Genomic DNA, 21,877 nt, shown 5'->3' with positions numbered 1-21,877 from the left:
AGAGAAACTGATAGCGAACAGCAGGGAACCTGATCAGACTGTGCGGATGCGCAGGCTGGTCTGGATCCATGTTGGTTCCAAACGCATTACGTTGGTTTTGTCGTGATGCGGCTCATATATGTTTCTTATAACCTACTAGAAAGTCTGAGGAGACATAATATTATTTTAAAATCATAACATTACCGGTATATAGTAAAAACTTTAACTCTGAATTTTATAAACCTGTGCTTGAAAAAATGGTCGACATATCTTTGGTTATATTAAACTAGGTATTTCTAATATTGATAAAATATTTTAAATAACCAGGTACTTCTTATATTGATATAAAATGTAAATTCTTCAGAGGAATAAAAAGTGAAAAAACATTGTACAAAATTTTAAAAACTTAGCATCAGTATCAAATAATACATAATAAATAAACTGTATCATGAAACAAAAATGCATTGAAAAGAAAAATAACAAATTTCTGGTGGTCTGTGTGTTGAAAATACATGTATGTAAAAATGCCCATTTTAGCTTATAGCAATAAAAATGTATACATCAAAGCATCAATTATAAATACATGTTAACCCTTACTTCACTAAATATCTTAAAATGGACTAATCCATCTTTTACTCTGGACATGACCATTAATTATATAAAGGGAAAAAAAGTTGCAAAAAAACATGATCAGACAGCACAGATGTGTCCGGGTGATCTTGGTCTGTTCTGGTCTCTAGCCGCAAGCTGATTGAGGGTTAAACAATGTAATACATCTGCTTACGTTACTAAGAAAATAACAACTAAAACATAATTTTTCGAAAGAATTTAAGAAATGTTAAAGTGACTTTTAGTCTGCTGTTTAAAAAAATTTTAAGTATCAAATCATTGTTGTATTTTTCAAATGTACAAAAAACATGAAGGTGATACCATGAGAAGCACTAGTTTGTGAAAATCACTTTAGCATCAATGTATATATAAACTTATCAATTGACAATGCTTTGGGCCAAACTATTGGAACTGTAATATGTAATGAATAAATTGACAGGAACAACACAGTGGCACCAAGCAGACAGGGTATGATAAAATCATAGGTAAATGCAAACTTTTTTCATTTGTCATAAATAAATACAAGATACGTTACTTTTGTACACACAGTTTTGAAAAATAAAGAAAGACAATGTAATATACTGTGCCATCATTTATAAAAACACTAATCATGGGCCCCAAAAACTGAACGTGATTTTCATAAAAATCAACTTGCAAAAATGGAAATTGAATGAATTGATGATTAAGATGAATGTGACATAGCATCAAGAATAAGTTCTTTCCATCGATCGTTGAAGAATTTTCGCATGTTGTGTCCGCACTGACCTACTTCTGAATCATCCTCGTTGAATAACTGACAATTGTCAAACACTAGTCTAGCATCATTCACGAATTCTCTTCTAGAGCGATAGCTGTAATAAATATATAAAAAAAATTTTCTTCTGGTTTTTATGTCAATTTTAAACACTTTTTGTTCATATTTCAGTGGTCAATCCACCTAACTGTCTTTTCCTTAATAACTAACTAGTAATAACCAATTTCTCCGCAAAATTTTCAATTAAATTAATAATCGAAACCTCATCTCACATATATTTAATACCAGTTCTAAAAATATTTTGCAAACAAGCATTTTTTTACAATAAATAGCTGCATAACCTATCTGTTGAAAGTTTGTCTGTCTAAAGTGTCTCAACAACAAACTAGTATAAGAACTTTACTATTGTTCTCTTTACATGTAATTACAGAAATAATACTATATTTTTACAATTTTTCAGGAGCCTTTTACATGTAACTATGCAGATAAAGCAAAGGTAACAACTGTCCAATGAATACAAAACCTTCAACAAATATGCAGAATTATAATATCAAAATTTTAATATACATAATTATGCATATGGCTATTTGGTCCTTTTGATTTAGTAATTGACAATCGTTTCAAGTTTTATTTGAAACTATCCAGTGTTAATATAAATAACAGGGATTTTTTGATATTATTAACTCAGATGTATGGGCTGTTATAATACAATACATGTATACTGGGGAATATGCATTAATACAGTCATCAAATTACAAGCAAATCAAACTATGCAATTTTCACTAAAAACTGGGTAATTTTACTAACACAAGAGAAAATAGACAACATTTGGACGGAGGACAAGTGCTTTAAAGCAATGGTACACTTGTGTACTTTGACAAAGTTTACAAGATACATTTTTTGTATTTTCATATATATTGACTTACATATGGTCCCTGAGTTTTATTTTCATGGTTCCAAAGTCCATGGGATATTTTATATATTTCCTGTATGAAGGGAAGTGTTTACAGTTGACTGGTTGCAAGAATGGCCAACCATCTTCATGTTTCATCATTTCTGTGTGAAGCAGTCTGTAACAAGAAATATAACTCTTATCCATTTCAGTACAGACACATAATCTTCAAGGAAGCCCTAAACAAGGCCATGATGGCCCTTTATTGCTTGAAAATTTGCAAAGTTTTCTATAGTCTTTAATATATTCATGGAAAAATACAAGTACATTTGTTGTCAGTCACTTAATATGAATCACTTTTATAATTATATTACCAGTATTTAAGTTATATTATACATGTATAGGTCTGACCATCTGATTTGGCTAAGATAATTTTCATTTACATTTTTTTTCTTATTTACATAAGAATATGAAATCTGACCAACAGTTCTTGATACTTACTTTTACATCAATGTAAAGTTTTTCCTTCTAGTAACCTTGCCATGGCAACCAGACTGTTACGAAAGGATCATTTCTATAAAGTAATGTTGATATTGACCTTAAAGTGGTTTAGGAGGAGATGTCATTTTTCATTGACAGTATGACTATGCAAAATTGAAATTATCAAGCAAAAGATAACCTTTGCATTTATTTACCTGCATATTTTCAGATCTGTGGACTGCTCTTCAATTTTTATCTTATCTTTTTCACTGACTTTGTTTTCTTGTTTCTCTCCATTGGGAGATTTTTCAGCTGGACTGTCCTCCTTTTTCTTCTGTGGACTGTCACTCTCAGACTGAGCGTCTGATGATTTACGTTTCCTAGGGATACCAAAGTCAGATCTACGTTTTCGACCCGTGGGTGTGAGATCTGGGACAGGGGTGGACGGGGCAGAGGCACTGGCTGTGGAATTCTTCCTAACACGTTTCTTTGCAGAAGACTGAAAAGATTTGTCAAATTTCTAAATAAATACTTTTTGATCCTTGGTAATACTTAACTTTGTATTACTTATTATTTACAACATACATGTATATAATATGTTAATCACAAGCAAGGCTTGATGGCATGCAATATGAAAGCTTTAACTTGTATTTTTAAATGTGTTTAAAGTTTAATATAATGTATAATTATGCATAATCATGCATAATCATTTAAATTTTGACTCCCATTTCTAATTTGTGTTAAAAATATAAAATGTGTTAAATTCAAAACAAAAATGTAAATGATACTTCTAGTTTTACACAATATATCTGCTGAAGATATGGAAACATATTTTGGTAAATGAGTTAAAACCAAGGGTGGCATTAACTAAATCATCAGACTAGTAATCTAAGTATTGCTCAGGTCACACAGGTTCAAACCATGTGGGTTCAAGCTGTTGTTCCTTAAGCAAAAAAATTAATACTCGTTAAATACCAGGGTTGATTCCAGTAACGAATTTGATAATATCTATTAGCTTATTGGTTTCTACACAATGAAGCTTAACCCTTTCCCCCATGAGCATATTGTGAAAAATGGCCGTTTTCACTGAAAAGCCTCCTGTTACAAGTTCAAACTGCTATGAAACTATGAAAAATGCTTCAATACTAATCAAACTTGGCACAAATGTTGACTAGACCATTGCCTTTGTAACGACATGCTCAGTCTTAAATTTCCTGTTACCATGGCAACGAGGGGACATCTCAAAATTGCCAAAAATCACTATTTTGCCTCGATTTTTTCCATCAAAATTTATTTCAAAGTGCTGCAACTTCTCAAGGGATTGAGATAGAGTCAAAGGCTTTTCAGCGTTGGTTAAACGTTACATTATGATTGACCTGGGGTCATTTTTAGCCTGTCACAAGTCCAAAATTTTCTTGGCGATGAGGGGGACTCCGCCCCCCTTCAAACCCCCCTAACAGAAGGGGGCACATCCCCCTTCTGGCAACCCCCTGATGTATCTTTTGGATGGGGGGCGGCGCTGAAAAAGTGCTCAATTTCTTAAGCAACATTTCTCAAACGAAAACTTATGTTTGGGGCCCAAATAGGACCATTTTTTCACTATTTGAGGCCTAAAAGGGGGGGGGGTCGAAAGTGCGTTGTTTCGCGTATATATGTCGTAAAGGGTTAAATAAATTCTGTATAAATAAAGTACAAGTATTTATATATTGAAATATCTTCTCACCTTACTACAGTCATCACAAGAGGCACAAAACCACTTTCTTGGTACCCTACAATCATAAAATGGTCATAATATAGCAAATTATTATATATGCTTATCAATACAGAAATAAATATGAAAAATACAACTTCACTTGGTGTGAAAACACTAAATTTTTGGCATGGTGCAAACACTAAATTTTTGGCATGGCATCACTGCTAAAGTGCTGGCTTAGTCTAATCATTCAATGTGAATTATTTCATAGCAGTAAATAATTATGTAGATGTACCATAACAAAGAAAGATCTTTTAGAATGACAATTAACACAAATGTTTTTTTACAGAAAATGTTAAACAACTATTTCTTTACGACAATTAATACTGAAGGTTTTTTTAAAAGAAAATGGTAAACAATCATTTCTTTAAATCTCCGATGACAAAGTCTTTCACCCTAAATTTAGGCAGTACAACATAATTATTGTATGAAATTTATTGTGTATTTTTTGTTTTGCTTGGTTTTACTCTTAAAGTTTATCCAGTAAGTGATATACAGTGAATGATATCAATAATATCTCACTGACTCAATGCTGTATTTCATTAATAAAGTTATATCATACCTAGGTAGAGGTGGATCAAGGCAGTCTATATGTACACATCTGTTGCACATATTACAGTCGGCCATCTTGCCAAATCTTCTACCACATACCAAACAACATGACTCACCTACAGCCTGGTGATGTATATATATCAAATATATTAGCTTTTGTTATACAACATGTAGCGACTAAGTTTTCATTTTAGGTAGACCTCAGGTGCTCATCCATGCATTATTTATTTTAAATAATATTTTATTGCAATCTCATAAAAAATCATATACTAACTGACGCTACACTACCTTTCACTAGTAGAGCATAGAGTAACCGAGTAAAAACGATGATGTTTTTTAGTGACATTGTTCTTAAAGCATGTAAACTATCTGAAAAAACATGTACAACTTCCTCTTTATATGATCTTGATCTAGCTAAACATTATATATGAATCAATAATTTTCAGCGTATCACAATACCATTAAGATATTTTTATATACATGTATATTATTGTATGAAAGATGTAATGTAATACCTTGGATACACATTCAAAACAGTACCAGTCACCATCTGGAATGGTCTCCAACTTGGGCTGAAAAAAACAACAAAACAATTAGAAAATGTTGAAACTCTTTGAATGCTTGTCATCCCTTGTCTATATCATCAGGGAAATTTCTGTTACTTCATTTTCTCTAACATTACCATCAGTATAAATGATAAAAGATAAAAGTTTGAGATAAAAATATAGGCACAAGCCACACCAAAAGTTAAGCTCATATGACAACTTCCCCACTTTTACTGGGGGCAGGAGATGCAAGTATGCATTTAAAAAGAAACCCTGACGTTCTTGCAATTAAGCTATATTAAAAGTTTTTTCACACGAACAAACTTAAACAAGTCTCTGGTGGGATTCAAACCCAAAGAGTCTTTAACCATCATGATAATATAAACCCCTTATTTGCTGAATTGTATAACAGATTTGTCCAGCTTTGAATTTAAAACAATCCATTAAAAGTTAAAGAGATTTTAGAACCAAAATACAAAAATTAGTATAGAGTCTGGATGGACGTACAGACTGGCATGGCTATATACTTGTGGAATTTGCTAACCAGTTTCCAACCAGCAGGTAGTTTAAGATTTAAGGTATTTACCTTAAAACAGTAAGTATGGTAACCACGATCACAACCGTCACATAGCAACAACTCCGCCTCGTTATCATCTTTTCTACAGATCTGACATAGCTGAAACAAATAAATTACATGTATAATTTACAAATCAGAGTCAAATATAATCCCTTTTACAGGCTTTCTCTAACAATTAAATTATATAATGTACAGGTAAAAATCACATTGTATATTCCATATGTTTAATGTTCATAATTTTTATGATGCTTCTGAGAGCATTATGTTATTTCTTGTAAATTGTTCAACAAAGACAAGTATCTGAGGCACTCAGAAATTAAAATCAATGTTTTCAATAAAGAACTAGTCCTTAGGATACGATTTTCATCAATTTGGAATTCTTGGTTTGTTAACATTTGAAAATTCTAGGATTGGGAATGAATAAGGAATTTGACGTTCTAATATTCGTTTTCCATAATAGAATATACAATGTATTCGATTATTCATTTTTACATTTGTTCCAATATTTCTATTTGACGTATATGTATTTTCAAAATTCATTTAACCTCCATCACAATATATATCATTGTAATTGTATATTTCTATAATGGGATCATAACCTAAATTAAAATTATATCTATTTTTTTAGTTTATTACAAACTCTGTGCTAAGATAAACAAAAATATCAATGCCTTGGCCTAGAGGTTAAGGTGTACAATGCCTCTCAAGCACTACTGGGATCATGATTACATATCCTCATAAGACACCAGCAGTGGTTAGTTCCAGGAAGCTGACTCAAGGGTGATTCATATAAGCTTCATTCTTTCGAAACATTCAATAAATAATCACTGTCAAGTTAAAGGGACTCCACTGAGGTTATTTGACTTGACTAGACTGGAAATTCTTTTCCAAGATACATGTCCCATTTAATGTGGGTGTAGACCAATAACTTGTGTACATAATTTCAGATCATTTGCTCTCCATGTTCCCCTGAATAATTATTTTTATTGTGAAAAATGACTCAAAAATTGAAAAGCTTGCAATGCTTTTCACTCAAATCAGGCTAAGAATTGCACAAAATACAATTTTTCAATTTATTTCTGGGCACATTTATTAATGACTTTTTGCATTTATTTCCGTTTCAAGTGCCGCCACAGATCTATTTAAGAAATTAAAATTATATGTTTTAGGCTTTTGGACCTCGGTGGAGTTCCTTTAATACTTAAATATTTACAAAATTCTAAAATCATACCACTTTCATGATTGACTTTTCCCAGGCCAGTGAATTATTCAGCTGTATTATACACAACATGAGTTGTGCCGGTGACGTTGCCGTAGCAACAGCAATACGCCACATCTGTAGTCCGACTGGCAGGTTTTCAAAGTCTATCTCTGAGTCTGGGTCATCTGTGGCCTCTGTATGACTTGAGGAGGACATACTGTTAAGACTGATCCTATGCCTGAAAGCAGTAATCATTTATACAAAATAACAGATATATTAAGAATCTACATTCCATATAATCATAATGTTATGATTTTAAGGAAAAGTTTTTGGGATTGGCAAAATGCCGAAATCAATATTGAAATCCAAAATCATTTACCAAACATATTTTTATGTTTGTTGGTTTTTCATTGCGTTGCACCAACTCAGTATAGTTCCGTAAGGTAGCAAAATATTTTCCTCACATGAAAGAATCCAAAGTCCCTGGTGGAATTCATCAAACCTACAGCATACATGCCATAATTTTTAGACTCATTTCCAGGACACTTTTCATTTGGAGGTGGGGCATTGATCAGCAAACTTTTTTTTTTTTAATTAACATATCAGCAATTTCAATGAAAGTTCCTAGTGGTGAACTAAAATTGTTTTACAACCTAACATCAGACACTCGGAGAACTATGATATACATGTAATATATATTTTAATAAATATTGAAGTTCAAAGCTATAACAGCAGATAACAATCTTACGCTTTTGAGAGTGGAGGTTTGAGGTATCTACGTTCAACATTTGATTCCAGTTGTAGCAGACGCTCTTTTGCCGCCTCCACTGGGTACAGGTCATTCTCGTCCTTCTTTGGTGAACCTCGTGGAATGATACGAACCTCTGACTCCTCAGAAAATGTCTTTGGTGCCAGTTTCCAGCCCTTAAAATCAAAAACAGTTTCTTAACTACATGTTAACTGCCATGTTCACACATATTTAATCAAAATGATTCAATATTAATTTTTCTAAACTGACAAAAGACACAAAATGTTTCAGTATAGGAACTGAATCAAAAATGAAATGGTAATATTTACAGCAGACAAATTTAACTGAATTATTTTATTAAACAACAAAACATTATAGCAATATACAGTTGTCTTTGCTTAAAGTGTTAATAAATTTAAGTGTACTGATCTCACTTATTGAACTTGATGTTCAAAACAACCTACAATACAAGGTTTATCTCCCCTTTTTTTCAACACATTATAAAGGTTCCAATAAATAATTTGTATTCATAGTGACCAAATTTTTAATTTTTAAATACAGTTTATGAACAGTAATTATTCTTATGCATTGCACTCCTCGTCAATGAGATACATCCACTGATGTTTAAATGTTCTGTACCTTGATTTGAAGGCTGGCAGTTGCTATCCTATCTTCTAATGTTTCAACCTCCTCCAGTATCAGGTTATCTGCTTCCTCTGACCTTGCCTTACAGTCAATCACTGGTACAGGCTTCTTCTTTTTCCTCTTTTTCTTTACTTGTTTCTCTTTCTTGTTCTTTCCTTTCTTTCTTCCTTTTGTTTTATCACACTTTTTCGTACTTTGTTCCTCACTACCTTTTTCATTGTCTTTGTCACAATTTTCAGTTTGTTTATCACAACTGTGTTCACTACTTGTTTCTGTGACCGTTTCAGTGTTCTTTTCACTAGATTCATCACTTTGGTCCATTTTCTGCTCTTGGTGGTCATTATTTTCACTGTCCTCTTGCTCTTCAGTTTTATCTTCTGCTTCCTCTTCATCATCGGTAACTTCCTCCTCAGATGAAGATTCCATACAGATAACTAAAATTATAATCATTTCAAGTTTTAACACCATCATAAGATCATAATATTGTTCTGGAATTGTACACTCTATTTATTGCATAGGAAATTCACAGCAATTTCATAGATTGATGATAATATCTGTGTTTTGTTTTGGGTCAGACCGTAATTTTTACCAAGGGTAGCTGCCTTTTATCAAAATACTTTATAAACACTTTACAAAGATTTAAACTTCGAAAATTTACAACAGTTACAAATTCACAGAAAAACAAATTTATAACGAAGTGCAGGAATGGCCGAATGGTTAACGTGTTGGATTGGTAATCTAATGATAGCTAGTCCCGTTGGTTCAAACCCTGCCAGGAGCAGGTCGTTGTTTCCTTGAGCAAGAAACATTTTACTCATTGCTCAGTATGGGTTGGTTCTAAAGTGTGTCTATAAGCTTATAGCTTCCTACACAATTCAACTGAAATAATTTCTGTATAAACTAAATCTTTAACATAAACATTCAAAATGGAAGAAAAGTACATGTACTAGTATATACCTTCTTTAGTCTTGGAGCTAGATGCCAATGTGTAATCTTTATATTTCTGTATAGTTTTCTCTAGTTGTTTCTCTCGTATCCCACGTGGATGGAGACATTGTATCAACTGATTCAACTGCTCGCTCTCGTTGATCTTCCACCAACCTTTCTTGAACTCTGTTGGTCATTTAATAATGACAGTTAAATATGATCAGAATATGTTACCTAAAGTACTTTATACATGTAGTTCATATACATAAATTATTTTAATTCTTTTCAAATCTAGTTAACAGTCACTACAGACCACTTGCGTTGAAGTTTCATTTACATACCACAAACTGGTTCTTTAGTCTGGTTTACCACATACCGGTACTCCAGTCTAGATTACCACATACCGGTACTTCAGTCCTGTTAACAACATACCAGTACTTCAGTCTGGTTTATCACATACCGGTACTCCAGTCTGGATTACCACATACCAGTACTTCAGTCTGGTTTATCACATACCAGTACTTCAGTCTGGTTTATCACATACCAGTACTTCAGTCTGGTTTATCACATACCAGTACTTCAGTCTGGATTACCACATACCAGTACTTCAGTCTGGTTTATCACATACCAGTACTTCAGTCTGGTTTATCACATACCAGTACTTCAGTCTGGTTTATCACATACCAGTACTTCAGTCTGGTTTATCACATACCAGTACTTCAGTCTGGTTTATCACATACCAGTACTTCAGTCTGGATTACCACATACCAGTACTTTATTCTTGTTTACCACATACCATTACTCCAGTCTGGTTTATTACATACCGGTACTCCAGTCTGGTTTATCACATACCAGTATTACAGTCTGGTTAATCACATACAGGTGCTTCAGTCCTGTTTACCACATACCAGTACTTCAGTCTGGTTTATCACATACCAGTACTTCAGTTTGGTTTATCACATACCAGTACTTCAGTTTGGATTACCACATACCGGTACTTCAGTCCTGTTTACCACATACCGGTACCCCAGTCTGGATTACCTCATACCAGTATTTCAGTCTTGTTACCACATACTGGTACCAAAACTTGTTTATCACTTACTCGTACTTCAGTCTTGTTTACCTATTACCAGTATTTCAGTCTTGTTTACCTCTTACCTGTATTTCTTGTTACCACATACCAATACCTCAACTTGTTTACCGCATACAGTATTTCAGTCTTGTTTATCAAAAAATTAACCAATCAATGAATATTTCAGGATTCTGTCCTAGTGCAAAATGTACAGACTGAGAAGATTTTTTGCAGCTCCTGCCAATATTCTTACTAAATCTTTTAATGACATGGCATATGCTAAAATTACATCCCTATGATGGTCATTTTATCTAACAAGAAAAAAAACCCCAATAACTTACCTTCAGGAATTGGCTTAGCCTCTCCCTGGAGAGATTTTAAAACTTGCTCTGGATCCGGATTTTGACTAGATGAGACTGGTTCTGGTTTCTTAAATGAAGAATCACTTGACTGGGTTACAGATGTTACTGTTGATGTAGAAAAACTGGTCACAGTCAAAGCTTGGTCCGGTGAGGTATTAAACAACTGGCCCATTTGGAATGATGAAAATGGAGGGCTCTGTATTGAAAATGGATGGAATGGCAGCTGAGAGATAAAAGGTGGTGATAAAATTATTCCTGATGGCATAGAAGTATGTTGTCCCCTCGTTAGAGACATATCATCACAGGGAACTCTGGGTAACAAACTGAACCATGGTTTTCCGTCTGCTGTATGGTTGTCTATATTACTTACTGCAGACTGGTTATGATTCACAAATGGGTTAACTGGTAGAACACTGTTTGGATAAAACTGGTTACTTTGACTAGATCCAGATTTTTTTTCCAGAATAGAGTCTATGCTCATAAAGCTTGGCTTTCTTTCTGATATATTAGTTTTTACATGAGCTGGTGGTGGTGATGACAATGAAGGAACATGATTGGCTGACTTGGTCACATGGTCAGGAAATGAGGTATTCAAAAACAATGATGAGGATGAGGAAGTGGATGACGTCTGCTGTTGACTGGTTTCTTTTGAGGAATCAGTTTTAATGGCTGCATCAATGGACATACTGCAGAAATCACTAAGTTTAGTACATTGTGGAATCTGCAAGAAAAGGTTAGACTGTTTCTCCACATCTGAGGACAACATATCTTTTTCTATTGCACTAGATTTAACACTTGGAATTTTCAATTCAACATGTTTAGAGGGAATCTTATTCCCATTTGTTTCATGTTTTGCAGATATTACAGAATCATTTACATTGCTTGAGGAGTTTTTGGAACCTGGCTCGTTACTTTTTGAGTCTTTATTGGTACCCGTATCAAAGTCCATGTTTTTATTGGAACCAGTCTGATTCTGAGATGATTTACTGGTACTAGACTCCCTACTTCCTGAGACAGATAAACACTGAGGTGATTTCTGGTCGGAAATTCTTAGATCTCCATTACATATACTTTCTTCTTTATTATCAGTTTCTTTCACAACCTTTTCTGTAAGTCCGCTAGATTTGACTTGAGTATCAAATAAACCATGTTCACCAACATGTCCATTAACTTTAGCTGATTCTTTCTCAGTCCTGGAGATAACCTCCTTTTCAACTTTTACACCATTTTCCAATTTTGAATCTTCAATTTTCAAACTTTCCTTATCCTTTTCTTCCTTTACTTCTTCAGGCATTTCCTCTTTAACTTCACTAACACCTTTCCCTTCTTTCTTAATCTCCTTATTTCCAGACACAATTACACTTTTATTTTCACAACCATTTTCCGATTTAAGCTTTTTCACACCTGCTGCCTTCTTTTCTTCAATTTCTTCCAAAAATTTGAAACATTTCTTTTCACTTCGCTCATCTATTACTTCTATTTTGAGATTCTTAGCCTCTAACCTATCGTTCTTGACCCTGACCTTGGCAAGATCTTTAATCTCCCCTGACTCCATCCCTTCAATGAACACTCCTCCTGCGTGTGGTAAGACCCAGTAGTTGCGTTTGTATCGATCACAACCAAGGTCAATGCCACGAACATGCTGCGACTCTTTGAACACTTTATCTCTGTGTTGAACATGCTGCTTACGGAGTTTTTCTATTTGTTTCTCACATTCCTCAAGTGTTGTAGGGTCATCTTCCTCCTGGAATTATCAAATAAATTGTTTGATTGTAATGAACACTCAGATAGTTTGTGTCGATAATGACTTGCCTATGCCACACATATAAAACACATGTATTTAACACTTAAGTAAGGCAAAATGATACGATAATGTAACACAATCTAATGAAGATATTTATAACCAGGTTTCCATGTAAACACAAGTTTAAAGTGAATTGGCAATATGAATTATAATCCTTAACCCTTACAAAGCTGCTACCGAAACTGCAAACTCATTTCCAGCAGTACTGACAGCTTGAAATGTGAATAATTCAGAGATGGTTATACATCCATAAAAGATATGTACAATGTAATAAAAAAACAAAACTTCAAACATTTTAAAATTAAGCTCTTGTTTTCCAGTACAGAAACATATAAAAAAACTTCCTTTCACATATAGCTGACTGAAAAACTTAATGTCCCCAATGATGACGCTGACATGATCTTGACAGTCAAAACAAATTATACCAAAATTTATTTAAGAGATTTGATGTAATCTTCATCTTGTTCCATTACTAATTAAAACTATAGGTACATTATGCAAACTTCATAAAGCTCAAATACAAATTACGTACTGTTTCACCCTCGTTAAAATTTTCCTCCTCATTACCACTGCCCTCATCTTTATCCTCCTCATCATCACTCTGTTTACTCATTGTTGTCATGACACTGTCCTCAGTCTCGCCGTCTGCTGCCGTGGGCTTCGTAGCCACTTTGTTAAACTTCTTCGACCGCATGATCCTCAACCTTGATAAAGCAAAATATAAATATTATTTTAACTGTTAACCTGCTGGAATCAAAACCTGCTGCAAACCAGTCTGACCAGGCTCATTACTGTTGATTTGTTTCTCAATTTTTCTATTTTAATATTGACATTCCTTAAACTTTGAAGGGACTGTTTTATATTCCAAGCATGGCTAATCGATTACACAATCATATAAAGCAGGTTAATGGATAAAATTTCATAAATGAAGATGACAAAAATATTTTGCAAACTTTAAATTACCCATTTGATAAACAGTTCATTATACATATCATATGTCAAAATATTAATGTTAGTAATGGCATAAACAGTCAAACTTCGTTTTTTTCTCCAGGTCTTTCATTTTTTAAAAGACCGTTACTAAATTATATACATCTATATCTAGTATCTATATAGTTGACCAGATATTGAAGAATCTATTAAAAAACAATCTTCCATCTACGTTATTAAAGTAAAGATTGAGAAAAATATCTTGATAAATATACCTTCGAAGCCTTCCTTCAATGACCCATTTGTCCCTGCGGATATCGGCCATGTGATCGAGATGGTTTTCTATTTCCGTGGTAATGGTCTTCCCACAATTCAACTCATTACATAGGAAAGCTATCACTGCAGCACGCTGATTGATCGACATTGCTTCTAGCGGGTAGTTGCGTAAATATTCACTCAGCTATTAAATACAGGTACTCGTATATATAAGTTTTGATTTCATTTGTAATCAATAACATGGAAGCATTAATTTTATCATTCCACATATAAACAAAGAGTTTACATTATAGTTTGAAAGACATATATATATTATAGTTTGTATCCTTGCATCAGCATTCCAGTTTGTTTTCTTAAGCAAGAGGGCCATGATGGTCCATATATCGCTCACCTTATTATTAAGGCTCTGAATTAATATTGTTAGCAATGAATGAAAGGCAGATATAATGCCATAAAGTTTAATGTCCAAATTGTTTCAATGTCAAGCCTAATAATACTTTTATTTTGTTATGATGCACAACCATTAGTGTTCCATCTTAAATTTTTTTAAATCAAAGGGAAATAAGAGAACAAACCTCAGTTTCGCCTCCATTTCGAATGACCATAAAAACCCGTAAAACTTCTGCGAGGATGACATCTGTGATCTCAATATCAGTAATTTTCTGTCCCAACTTTGTCACAGCCTTGAATATATTGTAATTATTTTTTAACAAACAGATATATTGTAATTATTTTTTAACAAACAAGTCCTAATCTAGTTATAGTACAAATAGTCACCTTAGTAACAGGTTAAGTCCTTCCAACTTCAGTGATTTTTTTACTGTATTTTACAGCCAAATAAAGGCTGTTTTCCCCTAGCGCAAAATAGGTATATTTTCCCCTAAAAATGCTACAATTTTTTTTAAAATGTCGGTGCCCTTCCTTATCTGAATCATGTTTTAACAACATCTGATTTATATCAGCTAGAAGACAGAAAGCTGTCCTTTTAGATAGCTACTGCTATGTACCAGGCATGTCAAATTGAATTGAAAATGAAAATTTTATAAAATGTGTTGGTAAATTCCATTTTCAACAGTCGCAATTTGATTTCAGGTTTTCGTCTTAAATTCACACTACTGGCATGGATCATAAAATTTTACAATCTTTAGATCTGTACCTCTTTTGGATTAGGAACACCTGGTTCATCGAGGGCGTGTCTTAGAAGATGAGTGACAAGGGACATGTACTCCTCGCTGTCATCCTCCGTTTTTGCTATCACAGCATCGTGTAAACTCTTTAACGTGGGCAACGTCTGTGCATCTGAAACGAACAAAATATATATTTCAGTCAATCAAAAGTTTGACATTTAAGATCAAAATTCAGATATGCAACTACTTACCAGCCCAATATTTGAATGATCTGAATTGGGAACTGTCCATTGTGACTAAAGTGATTTCAACATCGAAGTTCTAAAAATTGGGATGCCAAAGTATTGTGCTGGCATACATGTACATCTGTACTGATGGCATTATATGAATGCATGTTCAGAGTGGATTAATCAGAAAGGGAAAATATGTTTACACAATCATAATAAGATGTGTTTGTAAAACATGTACCTCCTCTTCACAAATCTGTTGATAATTAAGAAAGTAACTGAAAAACCTTTTCTTGAAACAAATGTTCGAGGAAGAAGAATCTAGTTTACATAATGAAATAACAAACTGAGAGACATCCATTGGAAAAAAACAATATGCACATGTCATGTGTTATTTTTAATTAACTTACCAAATCCAAGAGCTTTAGAAAAGTTGTGTAAAAACTCCAGAGACATCAGACAATCTGCAAATGCTTCCCCATCAAGACGGTTTCCTGGAATTCTTGAGAACTCTGGCATTTCCTACAATACATTGATTCTATTATTTCAAAACTTTCAATCATTTATATTGTTTCAAAAGTCACATGCTAATTTGACTGTCCATTCTGAACTATTACAATAACAATAAGAGTTGTCTACCCTGAAGCATTAAATTCTTTATATATTCTTTTTAGTGTAGCCAATATACACTATAGATAAGTAAAAACAACATTTTTCAGCAAAGAGGCACATGGTACATAAAGTATTTCCCAGTATTGTCGAGTAGAACAATCTTCCAAAATTCCACTGATTTTTTGTCTATAAAATCACACAACTTGTTTAATCTAGATATTCTGGATGTACTGTCACCCTGAGTGATCTAACTTTAAAAACTGCTATGGTCTCGTATATTACTCTCCTATCTAATTTTAAATTTCATTTTGAGCTGAACCTACAGTGCCACTGTTTGACTGATTTTTTTCTTGCTTTATCCTTCAATTATGATCCCCTTATCTTAATAGAGTTTTAATAAGAACTGATAGCGTTCATCAAAAACATTTCATCACAAATCTAAAATTTGTATCTTGATAGTGTATTTTTCAATATTTTTTTTACTGTAAAAATGTAACAATTTGTACATTTCAGTAAAAGACAAATTAATTATGTGTTTATATCTATAAAATAGAGTTGCCTACCCTTAAATCTCGAAGTTCCATATCTTCTCTTGGTTTCTTTAATTCTTGTGCCAACACAAACTCCATCTTGCGTTGTTCCTGCAAAAAACAACATACAGCTTTCTACAACACTTCTCATTTTTGTGACAAAATTCATTAAGTTTCATAATTTACTTCATGTTTTTATAAAACCCCACAAACCTTTTACCTGCAGAATTTCTTAAATGCCAGAGGCCAACATATTCACGTCCAAATATTAATATTTGATCATGTCCAGCTTCCATTTTTGGAACTGTAAATTATCCATTTTAAGAATATCAAGTTCAAAATTTCAAATTAAAATCATTAGTTATTAACCCAAATGCCTGTTAATAGAACCAAATATTCATTATATCAGTTTACTAAATGTATAATATATTTTGTTTTTTACATTTTTTCTTTCCCTGTGCATTCTCTTTTCTGCAATCCTTTCTTCCCTTTGTCTTTCACGTTCCTGCAAATTGAATAGTAAAATACTTAAGTATGTTACCTTAAAAATTAAAGATTTTCACAAGGGATTAAATTTTGCTAATTTCCAGGCTAAAAGAAAATGAACACTCACTAAGCATCAAATAAATTTTACAGAATTGAAACCTGAAATTTGTGACTGTCTAACCATGCCAATTAGAATCTAGTCCTCATGATTTTTCCTGAAAAATGTTGTCCTCACGAAAATATCTGATTTAACAATAGTAATCTGCATATTGTTTTGTAATACTGATGCTTCCATATACAGATTATGAGACAGTTACTTGAAGCTGTGTTTTTAATGAAGCATTATTCATATTTTACAGAATTATGATTTTTGTAAATAATTCCATGTAACATATCTTAAAGGAACTCCACTGAGGTCCAAAAGCATAAAATTAGAATTTCTTACATAGATCTCCTGGGGCACTTCACACAGAAAGATATACAAAAGATAATAAAGAATTATACATAGAACTAGACTGTCAATAGTATTTTTGTGCTATTCTTGGCCAATTGAAGTGAAAAGGGCTGCAATGCTTTTCAATTTTAGGTCATTTTTCACAATCTGGAAAAACAAAGTGGGCAAATGATCTGAAAATTTGCACACAAGTTTTTGGTCTAGACCTACATCAAATGGAACATTAATCTCGAAAAATTATTTCAAGTCCTGCCATGTCAAAATATCCTCAGTGGGGTCCCTTTCATCATGAAAATTATATAGAAAAATATAGTGGTTTAATACCTCCTGTTTCTTTCTTTGTTCAAGTGCCTTCAGAAGTAGCATGTGCTGTCTCCTCCTTTCCTGCTCCTGTAAACAATATATAGGCTATAGTGTAAACATATTTTGGCTAAGTTTGTCATTTATGTCCAGTCATATCAGAAAGACAAAGTGAAAACTACCGATACCAGTACATGTATAAAGCCAGGTAGCCCTGCACATTCATAAGGTCTGACCAGACAGCTCAACTTTTTACATTGAAATCCCTTAAACTTTGAATTCAAAGGTGGGCAAATCCATTCCAGAACTTCAGCAAGTTTAAAGGGGGGTTAAAACCTGTATTGGATTTCTCCTATCTCATGATAAAAAGCTTCATAAAATGTCTTGACAGTTCAGACATAATTGATTACTAGCTGTCTGCTTGCCTTAACAATAATTATTGGTTAAACAGTCTCCCTGCAAGATTTCAACATAAGATGTAGTAGTTTTAATGCTCTTTTTTCCCCCTCTTTCTTTATGAAATGCCATCAGTATTAAGTCTATTCCAATGTGGCCTTTGCGTAGAAAATTGCAAAATCTAAGTATATTCGAATATAACATGAAACATTTTCATCTTTATAATTACAGAATCCTGCATATAAAGTGAAATATTTATATAGCCGTCATTTTTTGTTTCTCCTTTTAATACAGAAAGACAAGCTATATTTGGTATACATTTTTGTGGTTGAAAGTGCATATCACAAGAAAGTGGGCAGTAGATAAGCTTAAGAAATATCACTATTCAAGCCATCAAATTCATTTAAATCAAGAGCATTCGTATAGTTATTTAATGGATAACACTTCCACAAGTAATGGTATTGAGTAGTACACATGGATGTGTTGATTACTAAGGTCGAGTAGGGCTCTGACAATGGTCCATATGGCTTATTGAAATTCCACATTACAGGACTCTGTTAAACAGAAACTGTCATTTGCCAGAAATTTGTTGTGTTTTCATTGTTTTCATGGTATCTCACCTTTTCAAGATCTCTATAATGGAAGCATAGACATACTGTTAAGCACCTTACAGCTGGAACACTTGGCCACCAAACCCCTGTGGTATGGTGGTGGATGGTGGGGGGGGGGGAATAAGCAGAAATTTTACATGTCTGTCACCACACTGCTGTTTCAATGTACTGGTTTTGTTTTATGTGCCAAAATGGCTGAGTATAATTCACTCTCATGCCCAATGAAGGGGCTTTTACCATGTATTTTAACATATGCATGTCTGTGGTAGGGTGGGGCCTTCAGCCCTTACCCGTCAGTTTGAATATCCTAGTAAAGTCAAAGTCCAAGACAGGATTACAATCAATCAAAGCAATATCAATGTCAGTGATTAACTTGTTAAGAACAATCAGAATAAAAACAATCAGAGATATTTACCTGTCTCAATCGCATTTGCTCTTTCAACATTGCCACTTGTTGTCTTTTCATCTCTCGTTCCTGAAAATAATCATAACAACATAATGGTTACCATAGAAACCCATATATCAAGACCCTTTTCACCTTAGATATCATACTTATATATCTAAAATACAGGTATTTCTCTCTTACTTCTGCAATATCAATTTTCATGTCAAAAGCAGCTAAATTTGGTCATTTAATCACTTTATGTCTGGGTTTTGAAAATATTTGATTTTCAAGAACATTGTGTGCACAGACATGTAAAGGAAAACTCTCTTTGATGCTTGGCTATTCCAGTAATAATGTGAAGAAATGTAAAATATGTTCGTCTTTGATCTCTTCTTAGATTTACACATACAAAACAATATGAAATGTATGCCTTTAAACATGGTATTAAGTCTGATTGATCCAGACTGCTGCTTTATAAAGCAAAGAATGAGAGAAAAACCCTTCCCCTGCTGACACTGTAAAATGGACTTTCCCTATTTTGAATTTGATTCGCATCCTTCCACCTTATATTACCTTTCAAAGCTGCATGCCTCCAGATAAGCAAAAATATTTCAAGAAAATCAAACTTGAGAAAAATGTACAATGATTTTAAGAGAAGTCAAAAGATTCCTATAATAATTTGCATGTTATGTGCGATTAATGACCGACTGTAGTATTTACCACCATATTTCTACTGCGTTACTAACGCAGTAAGAGCTATTTTTGCATATTTTGACATCTTTTTGGTTATTTACGTTGATTTAAAGTGCCGTCTGCAATGTCAAAATTTATTTCTTTGTTTACGGTGCAATATTTTATACTTTTCATGTTATTTTCTCAAAATGTTCATGAAAATTATCATGAATCTGGAGGCATGCTTCTTTAAAATACTAAGTGGTGGTACAGCAGAAGTGTCATCTCCAAAAACTACCACCTCCTTTCATTCTAAAACTATACTACCCGTAACAACTACATTGTCTTTACTTCACAGACTGGTATCTTGTATTTCTCTTAATATTCTATTATTAGTAACAATAGTGAGAACAGTGCAAAACACAACATGTGCACCTTGACAACATTGGCCTTAAGAAAATAATATTGTTGCATCAATTTGTTAACACATATAAGCCAATAATAAAAACTTATTAAAAAGTAATGTGAACCTTAGCAGTAATCTAAAATAGCTAGGTTACGATAAATTTTATTCTCGTTTCATTGCCTGCAGACAACTAGGTTGGCTTAATTTGCTCTCCATGTATCTGAGACTGTAATGTGACAAAATTATTTATAGTACCAGACTGATGTCAACCTAGTTGAAAAATACAAATTAAAGAATTATCCAAACTCTTACACATATTTTTGACCTCTGCATTTGTGGTTATATTACTCAACCTTGGACAAAATCACTTAAAGCAGACCTTGACCTTTAATCTTAAATCCTTGACCCAAAACCTACAAAATACCATCAATCCATTTAAACACTTCTATGAAATTGACCTTTGAATTGATAATAAATGACCCTTTATAAACTTATAATTTAACTAAAATATATTCTGCACCCTTAACTTGACCCTTTAATTTTCTTTTTAAAGTTAAATTTTTGAATAAGTCCCTGACCTTGGACCCTCAAACCCCGACCTTTGACCCTTTAACTTACATTTCCGTATGGTGAACTTGACGGCGCCATTGCCCTCATCATATATTCATCACACTGTTGCATCCCATTCCACTAAAGTGGACGAGACAAAATTATAATTAATTACAGAATTTTCCAGGGAGAAAAAATTATAGTATGGCATGTATTGAATTGACCTTTGAATTGTCAACTTATGACCCTTTATAAACTTATAATTTAACTAAAATATATTCTGCACCCTTGACCTGACCCTTTAATTAACTTTTTAAAGGTAAATAAATATTCTTGAATAAGTCCCTGACCCTGGACCCTAAAACCCTGACCTTTGACCCTTTAATTAACTTTTTAAAGGTAAATAAATATTCTTGAATAAATCCCTGACCTTGGACCCTTAAACCCTGACCTTTGACCCTTTAACTTACATTTCCATATGGTGAACTTGACGGCGCCACCGCCATCATCATATAATCACACTGTTGCATCCCATTCCACTAAAGTGGACGAGACAAAATTATAATTAATTACAGAAATTTTCCAGGGAGAGAAAAAATGATTGTATGGCAAGTTGTTAAAATATGATATTCAAACAGTAAATTACAAGCTGTATATGTACGCATGAAGTAACAATTTGTGTCTAGAAAGTTACAAAATCAATGTACTTATATAATATTTCTTAACATTCTTTTTACAGAATAAGAAATTGGTGTTATCCAAAACTTAGCAAATGTTTGTTTTTTCCAAGCCAATCCATAGGTACAAACAAACTTTTAATCGTTACAGCTTCACAGTGGACTACCCATCACAATTTCAATAGATTTGTCAATCTGTTGCACTTACTTTCGAAGCTGTAATGTATATAGTCTGTTTGTACCTATGGAGTAGCTACGATAAAACACAAATATCCTTAATTCTGGAGTAAGTCAGACGTATTAACAATATATGTCTAGTAAGTTATGATGTACTTATTT

At 33.2% G+C, this 21,877-nt stretch overlaps 1 protein-coding gene across 10 annotated transcripts in view; it reads right to left on the bottom strand.

Moving 5' to 3' along the window:
* Positions 1 to 273: 273 nt before the first annotated feature.
* Positions 274 to 21,877, bottom strand: part of LOC132713351 (uncharacterized) — a 76,641-nt gene continuing 55,037 nt past the window's right edge. For 6 of the 10 annotated variants that reach the window (XM_060695906.1, XM_060695910.1, XM_060695912.1 and 3 more), the window contains 23 exons: positions 21,332 to 21,400; positions 20,931 to 21,002; positions 19,265 to 19,324; positions 17,867 to 17,932; positions 17,045 to 17,107; positions 16,636 to 16,713; positions 15,871 to 15,982; positions 15,263 to 15,405; positions 14,682 to 14,789; positions 14,106 to 14,290; positions 13,433 to 13,604; positions 11,076 to 12,840; positions 9,693 to 9,848; positions 8,730 to 9,169; positions 8,091 to 8,266; positions 7,373 to 7,580; positions 6,151 to 6,240; positions 5,535 to 5,591; positions 5,030 to 5,142; positions 4,438 to 4,483; positions 2,930 to 3,213; positions 2,269 to 2,412; positions 274 to 1,439 (listed from right to left, as the gene is read on the bottom strand). In XM_060695906.1, the coding sequence (XP_060551889.1) occupies positions 1,271 to 1,439; positions 2,269 to 2,412; positions 2,930 to 3,213; positions 4,438 to 4,483; positions 5,030 to 5,142; positions 5,535 to 5,591; positions 6,151 to 6,240; positions 7,373 to 7,580; positions 8,091 to 8,266; positions 8,730 to 9,169; positions 9,693 to 9,848; positions 11,076 to 12,840; positions 13,433 to 13,604; positions 14,106 to 14,290; positions 14,682 to 14,789; positions 15,263 to 15,405; positions 15,871 to 15,982; positions 16,636 to 16,713; positions 17,045 to 17,107; positions 17,867 to 17,932; positions 19,265 to 19,324; positions 20,931 to 21,002; positions 21,332 to 21,400 (4,776 nt within the window). In that variant the 3' untranslated portion in view covers positions 274 to 1,270. The remainder of the gene's footprint in view (positions 1,440 to 2,268; positions 2,413 to 2,929; positions 3,214 to 4,437; positions 4,484 to 5,029; positions 5,143 to 5,534; positions 5,592 to 6,150; positions 6,241 to 7,372; positions 7,581 to 8,090; positions 8,267 to 8,729; positions 9,170 to 9,692; positions 9,849 to 11,075; positions 12,841 to 13,432; positions 13,605 to 14,105; positions 14,291 to 14,681; positions 14,790 to 15,262; positions 15,406 to 15,870; positions 15,983 to 16,635; positions 16,714 to 17,044; positions 17,108 to 17,866; positions 17,933 to 19,264; positions 19,325 to 20,930; positions 21,003 to 21,331; positions 21,401 to 21,877) is intronic. The other 4 variants (XM_060695911.1, XM_060695913.1, XM_060695915.1 and 1 more) reach the window with 2 other exon arrangements.

Source organism: Ruditapes philippinarum, unplaced genomic scaffold (assembly GCF_026571515.1).
Source record: "Ruditapes philippinarum isolate M1 unplaced genomic scaffold, ASM2657151v2 ctg3748_1_1_1_1, whole genome shotgun sequence".
Classification (NCBI taxonomy): Eukaryota; Metazoa; Mollusca; class Bivalvia; order Venerida; family Veneridae; genus Ruditapes; species Ruditapes philippinarum.
The sequence above is the reverse complement of the archived record's forward strand: the minus strand, read 5'-3'. Positions and strand labels throughout refer to the sequence as shown.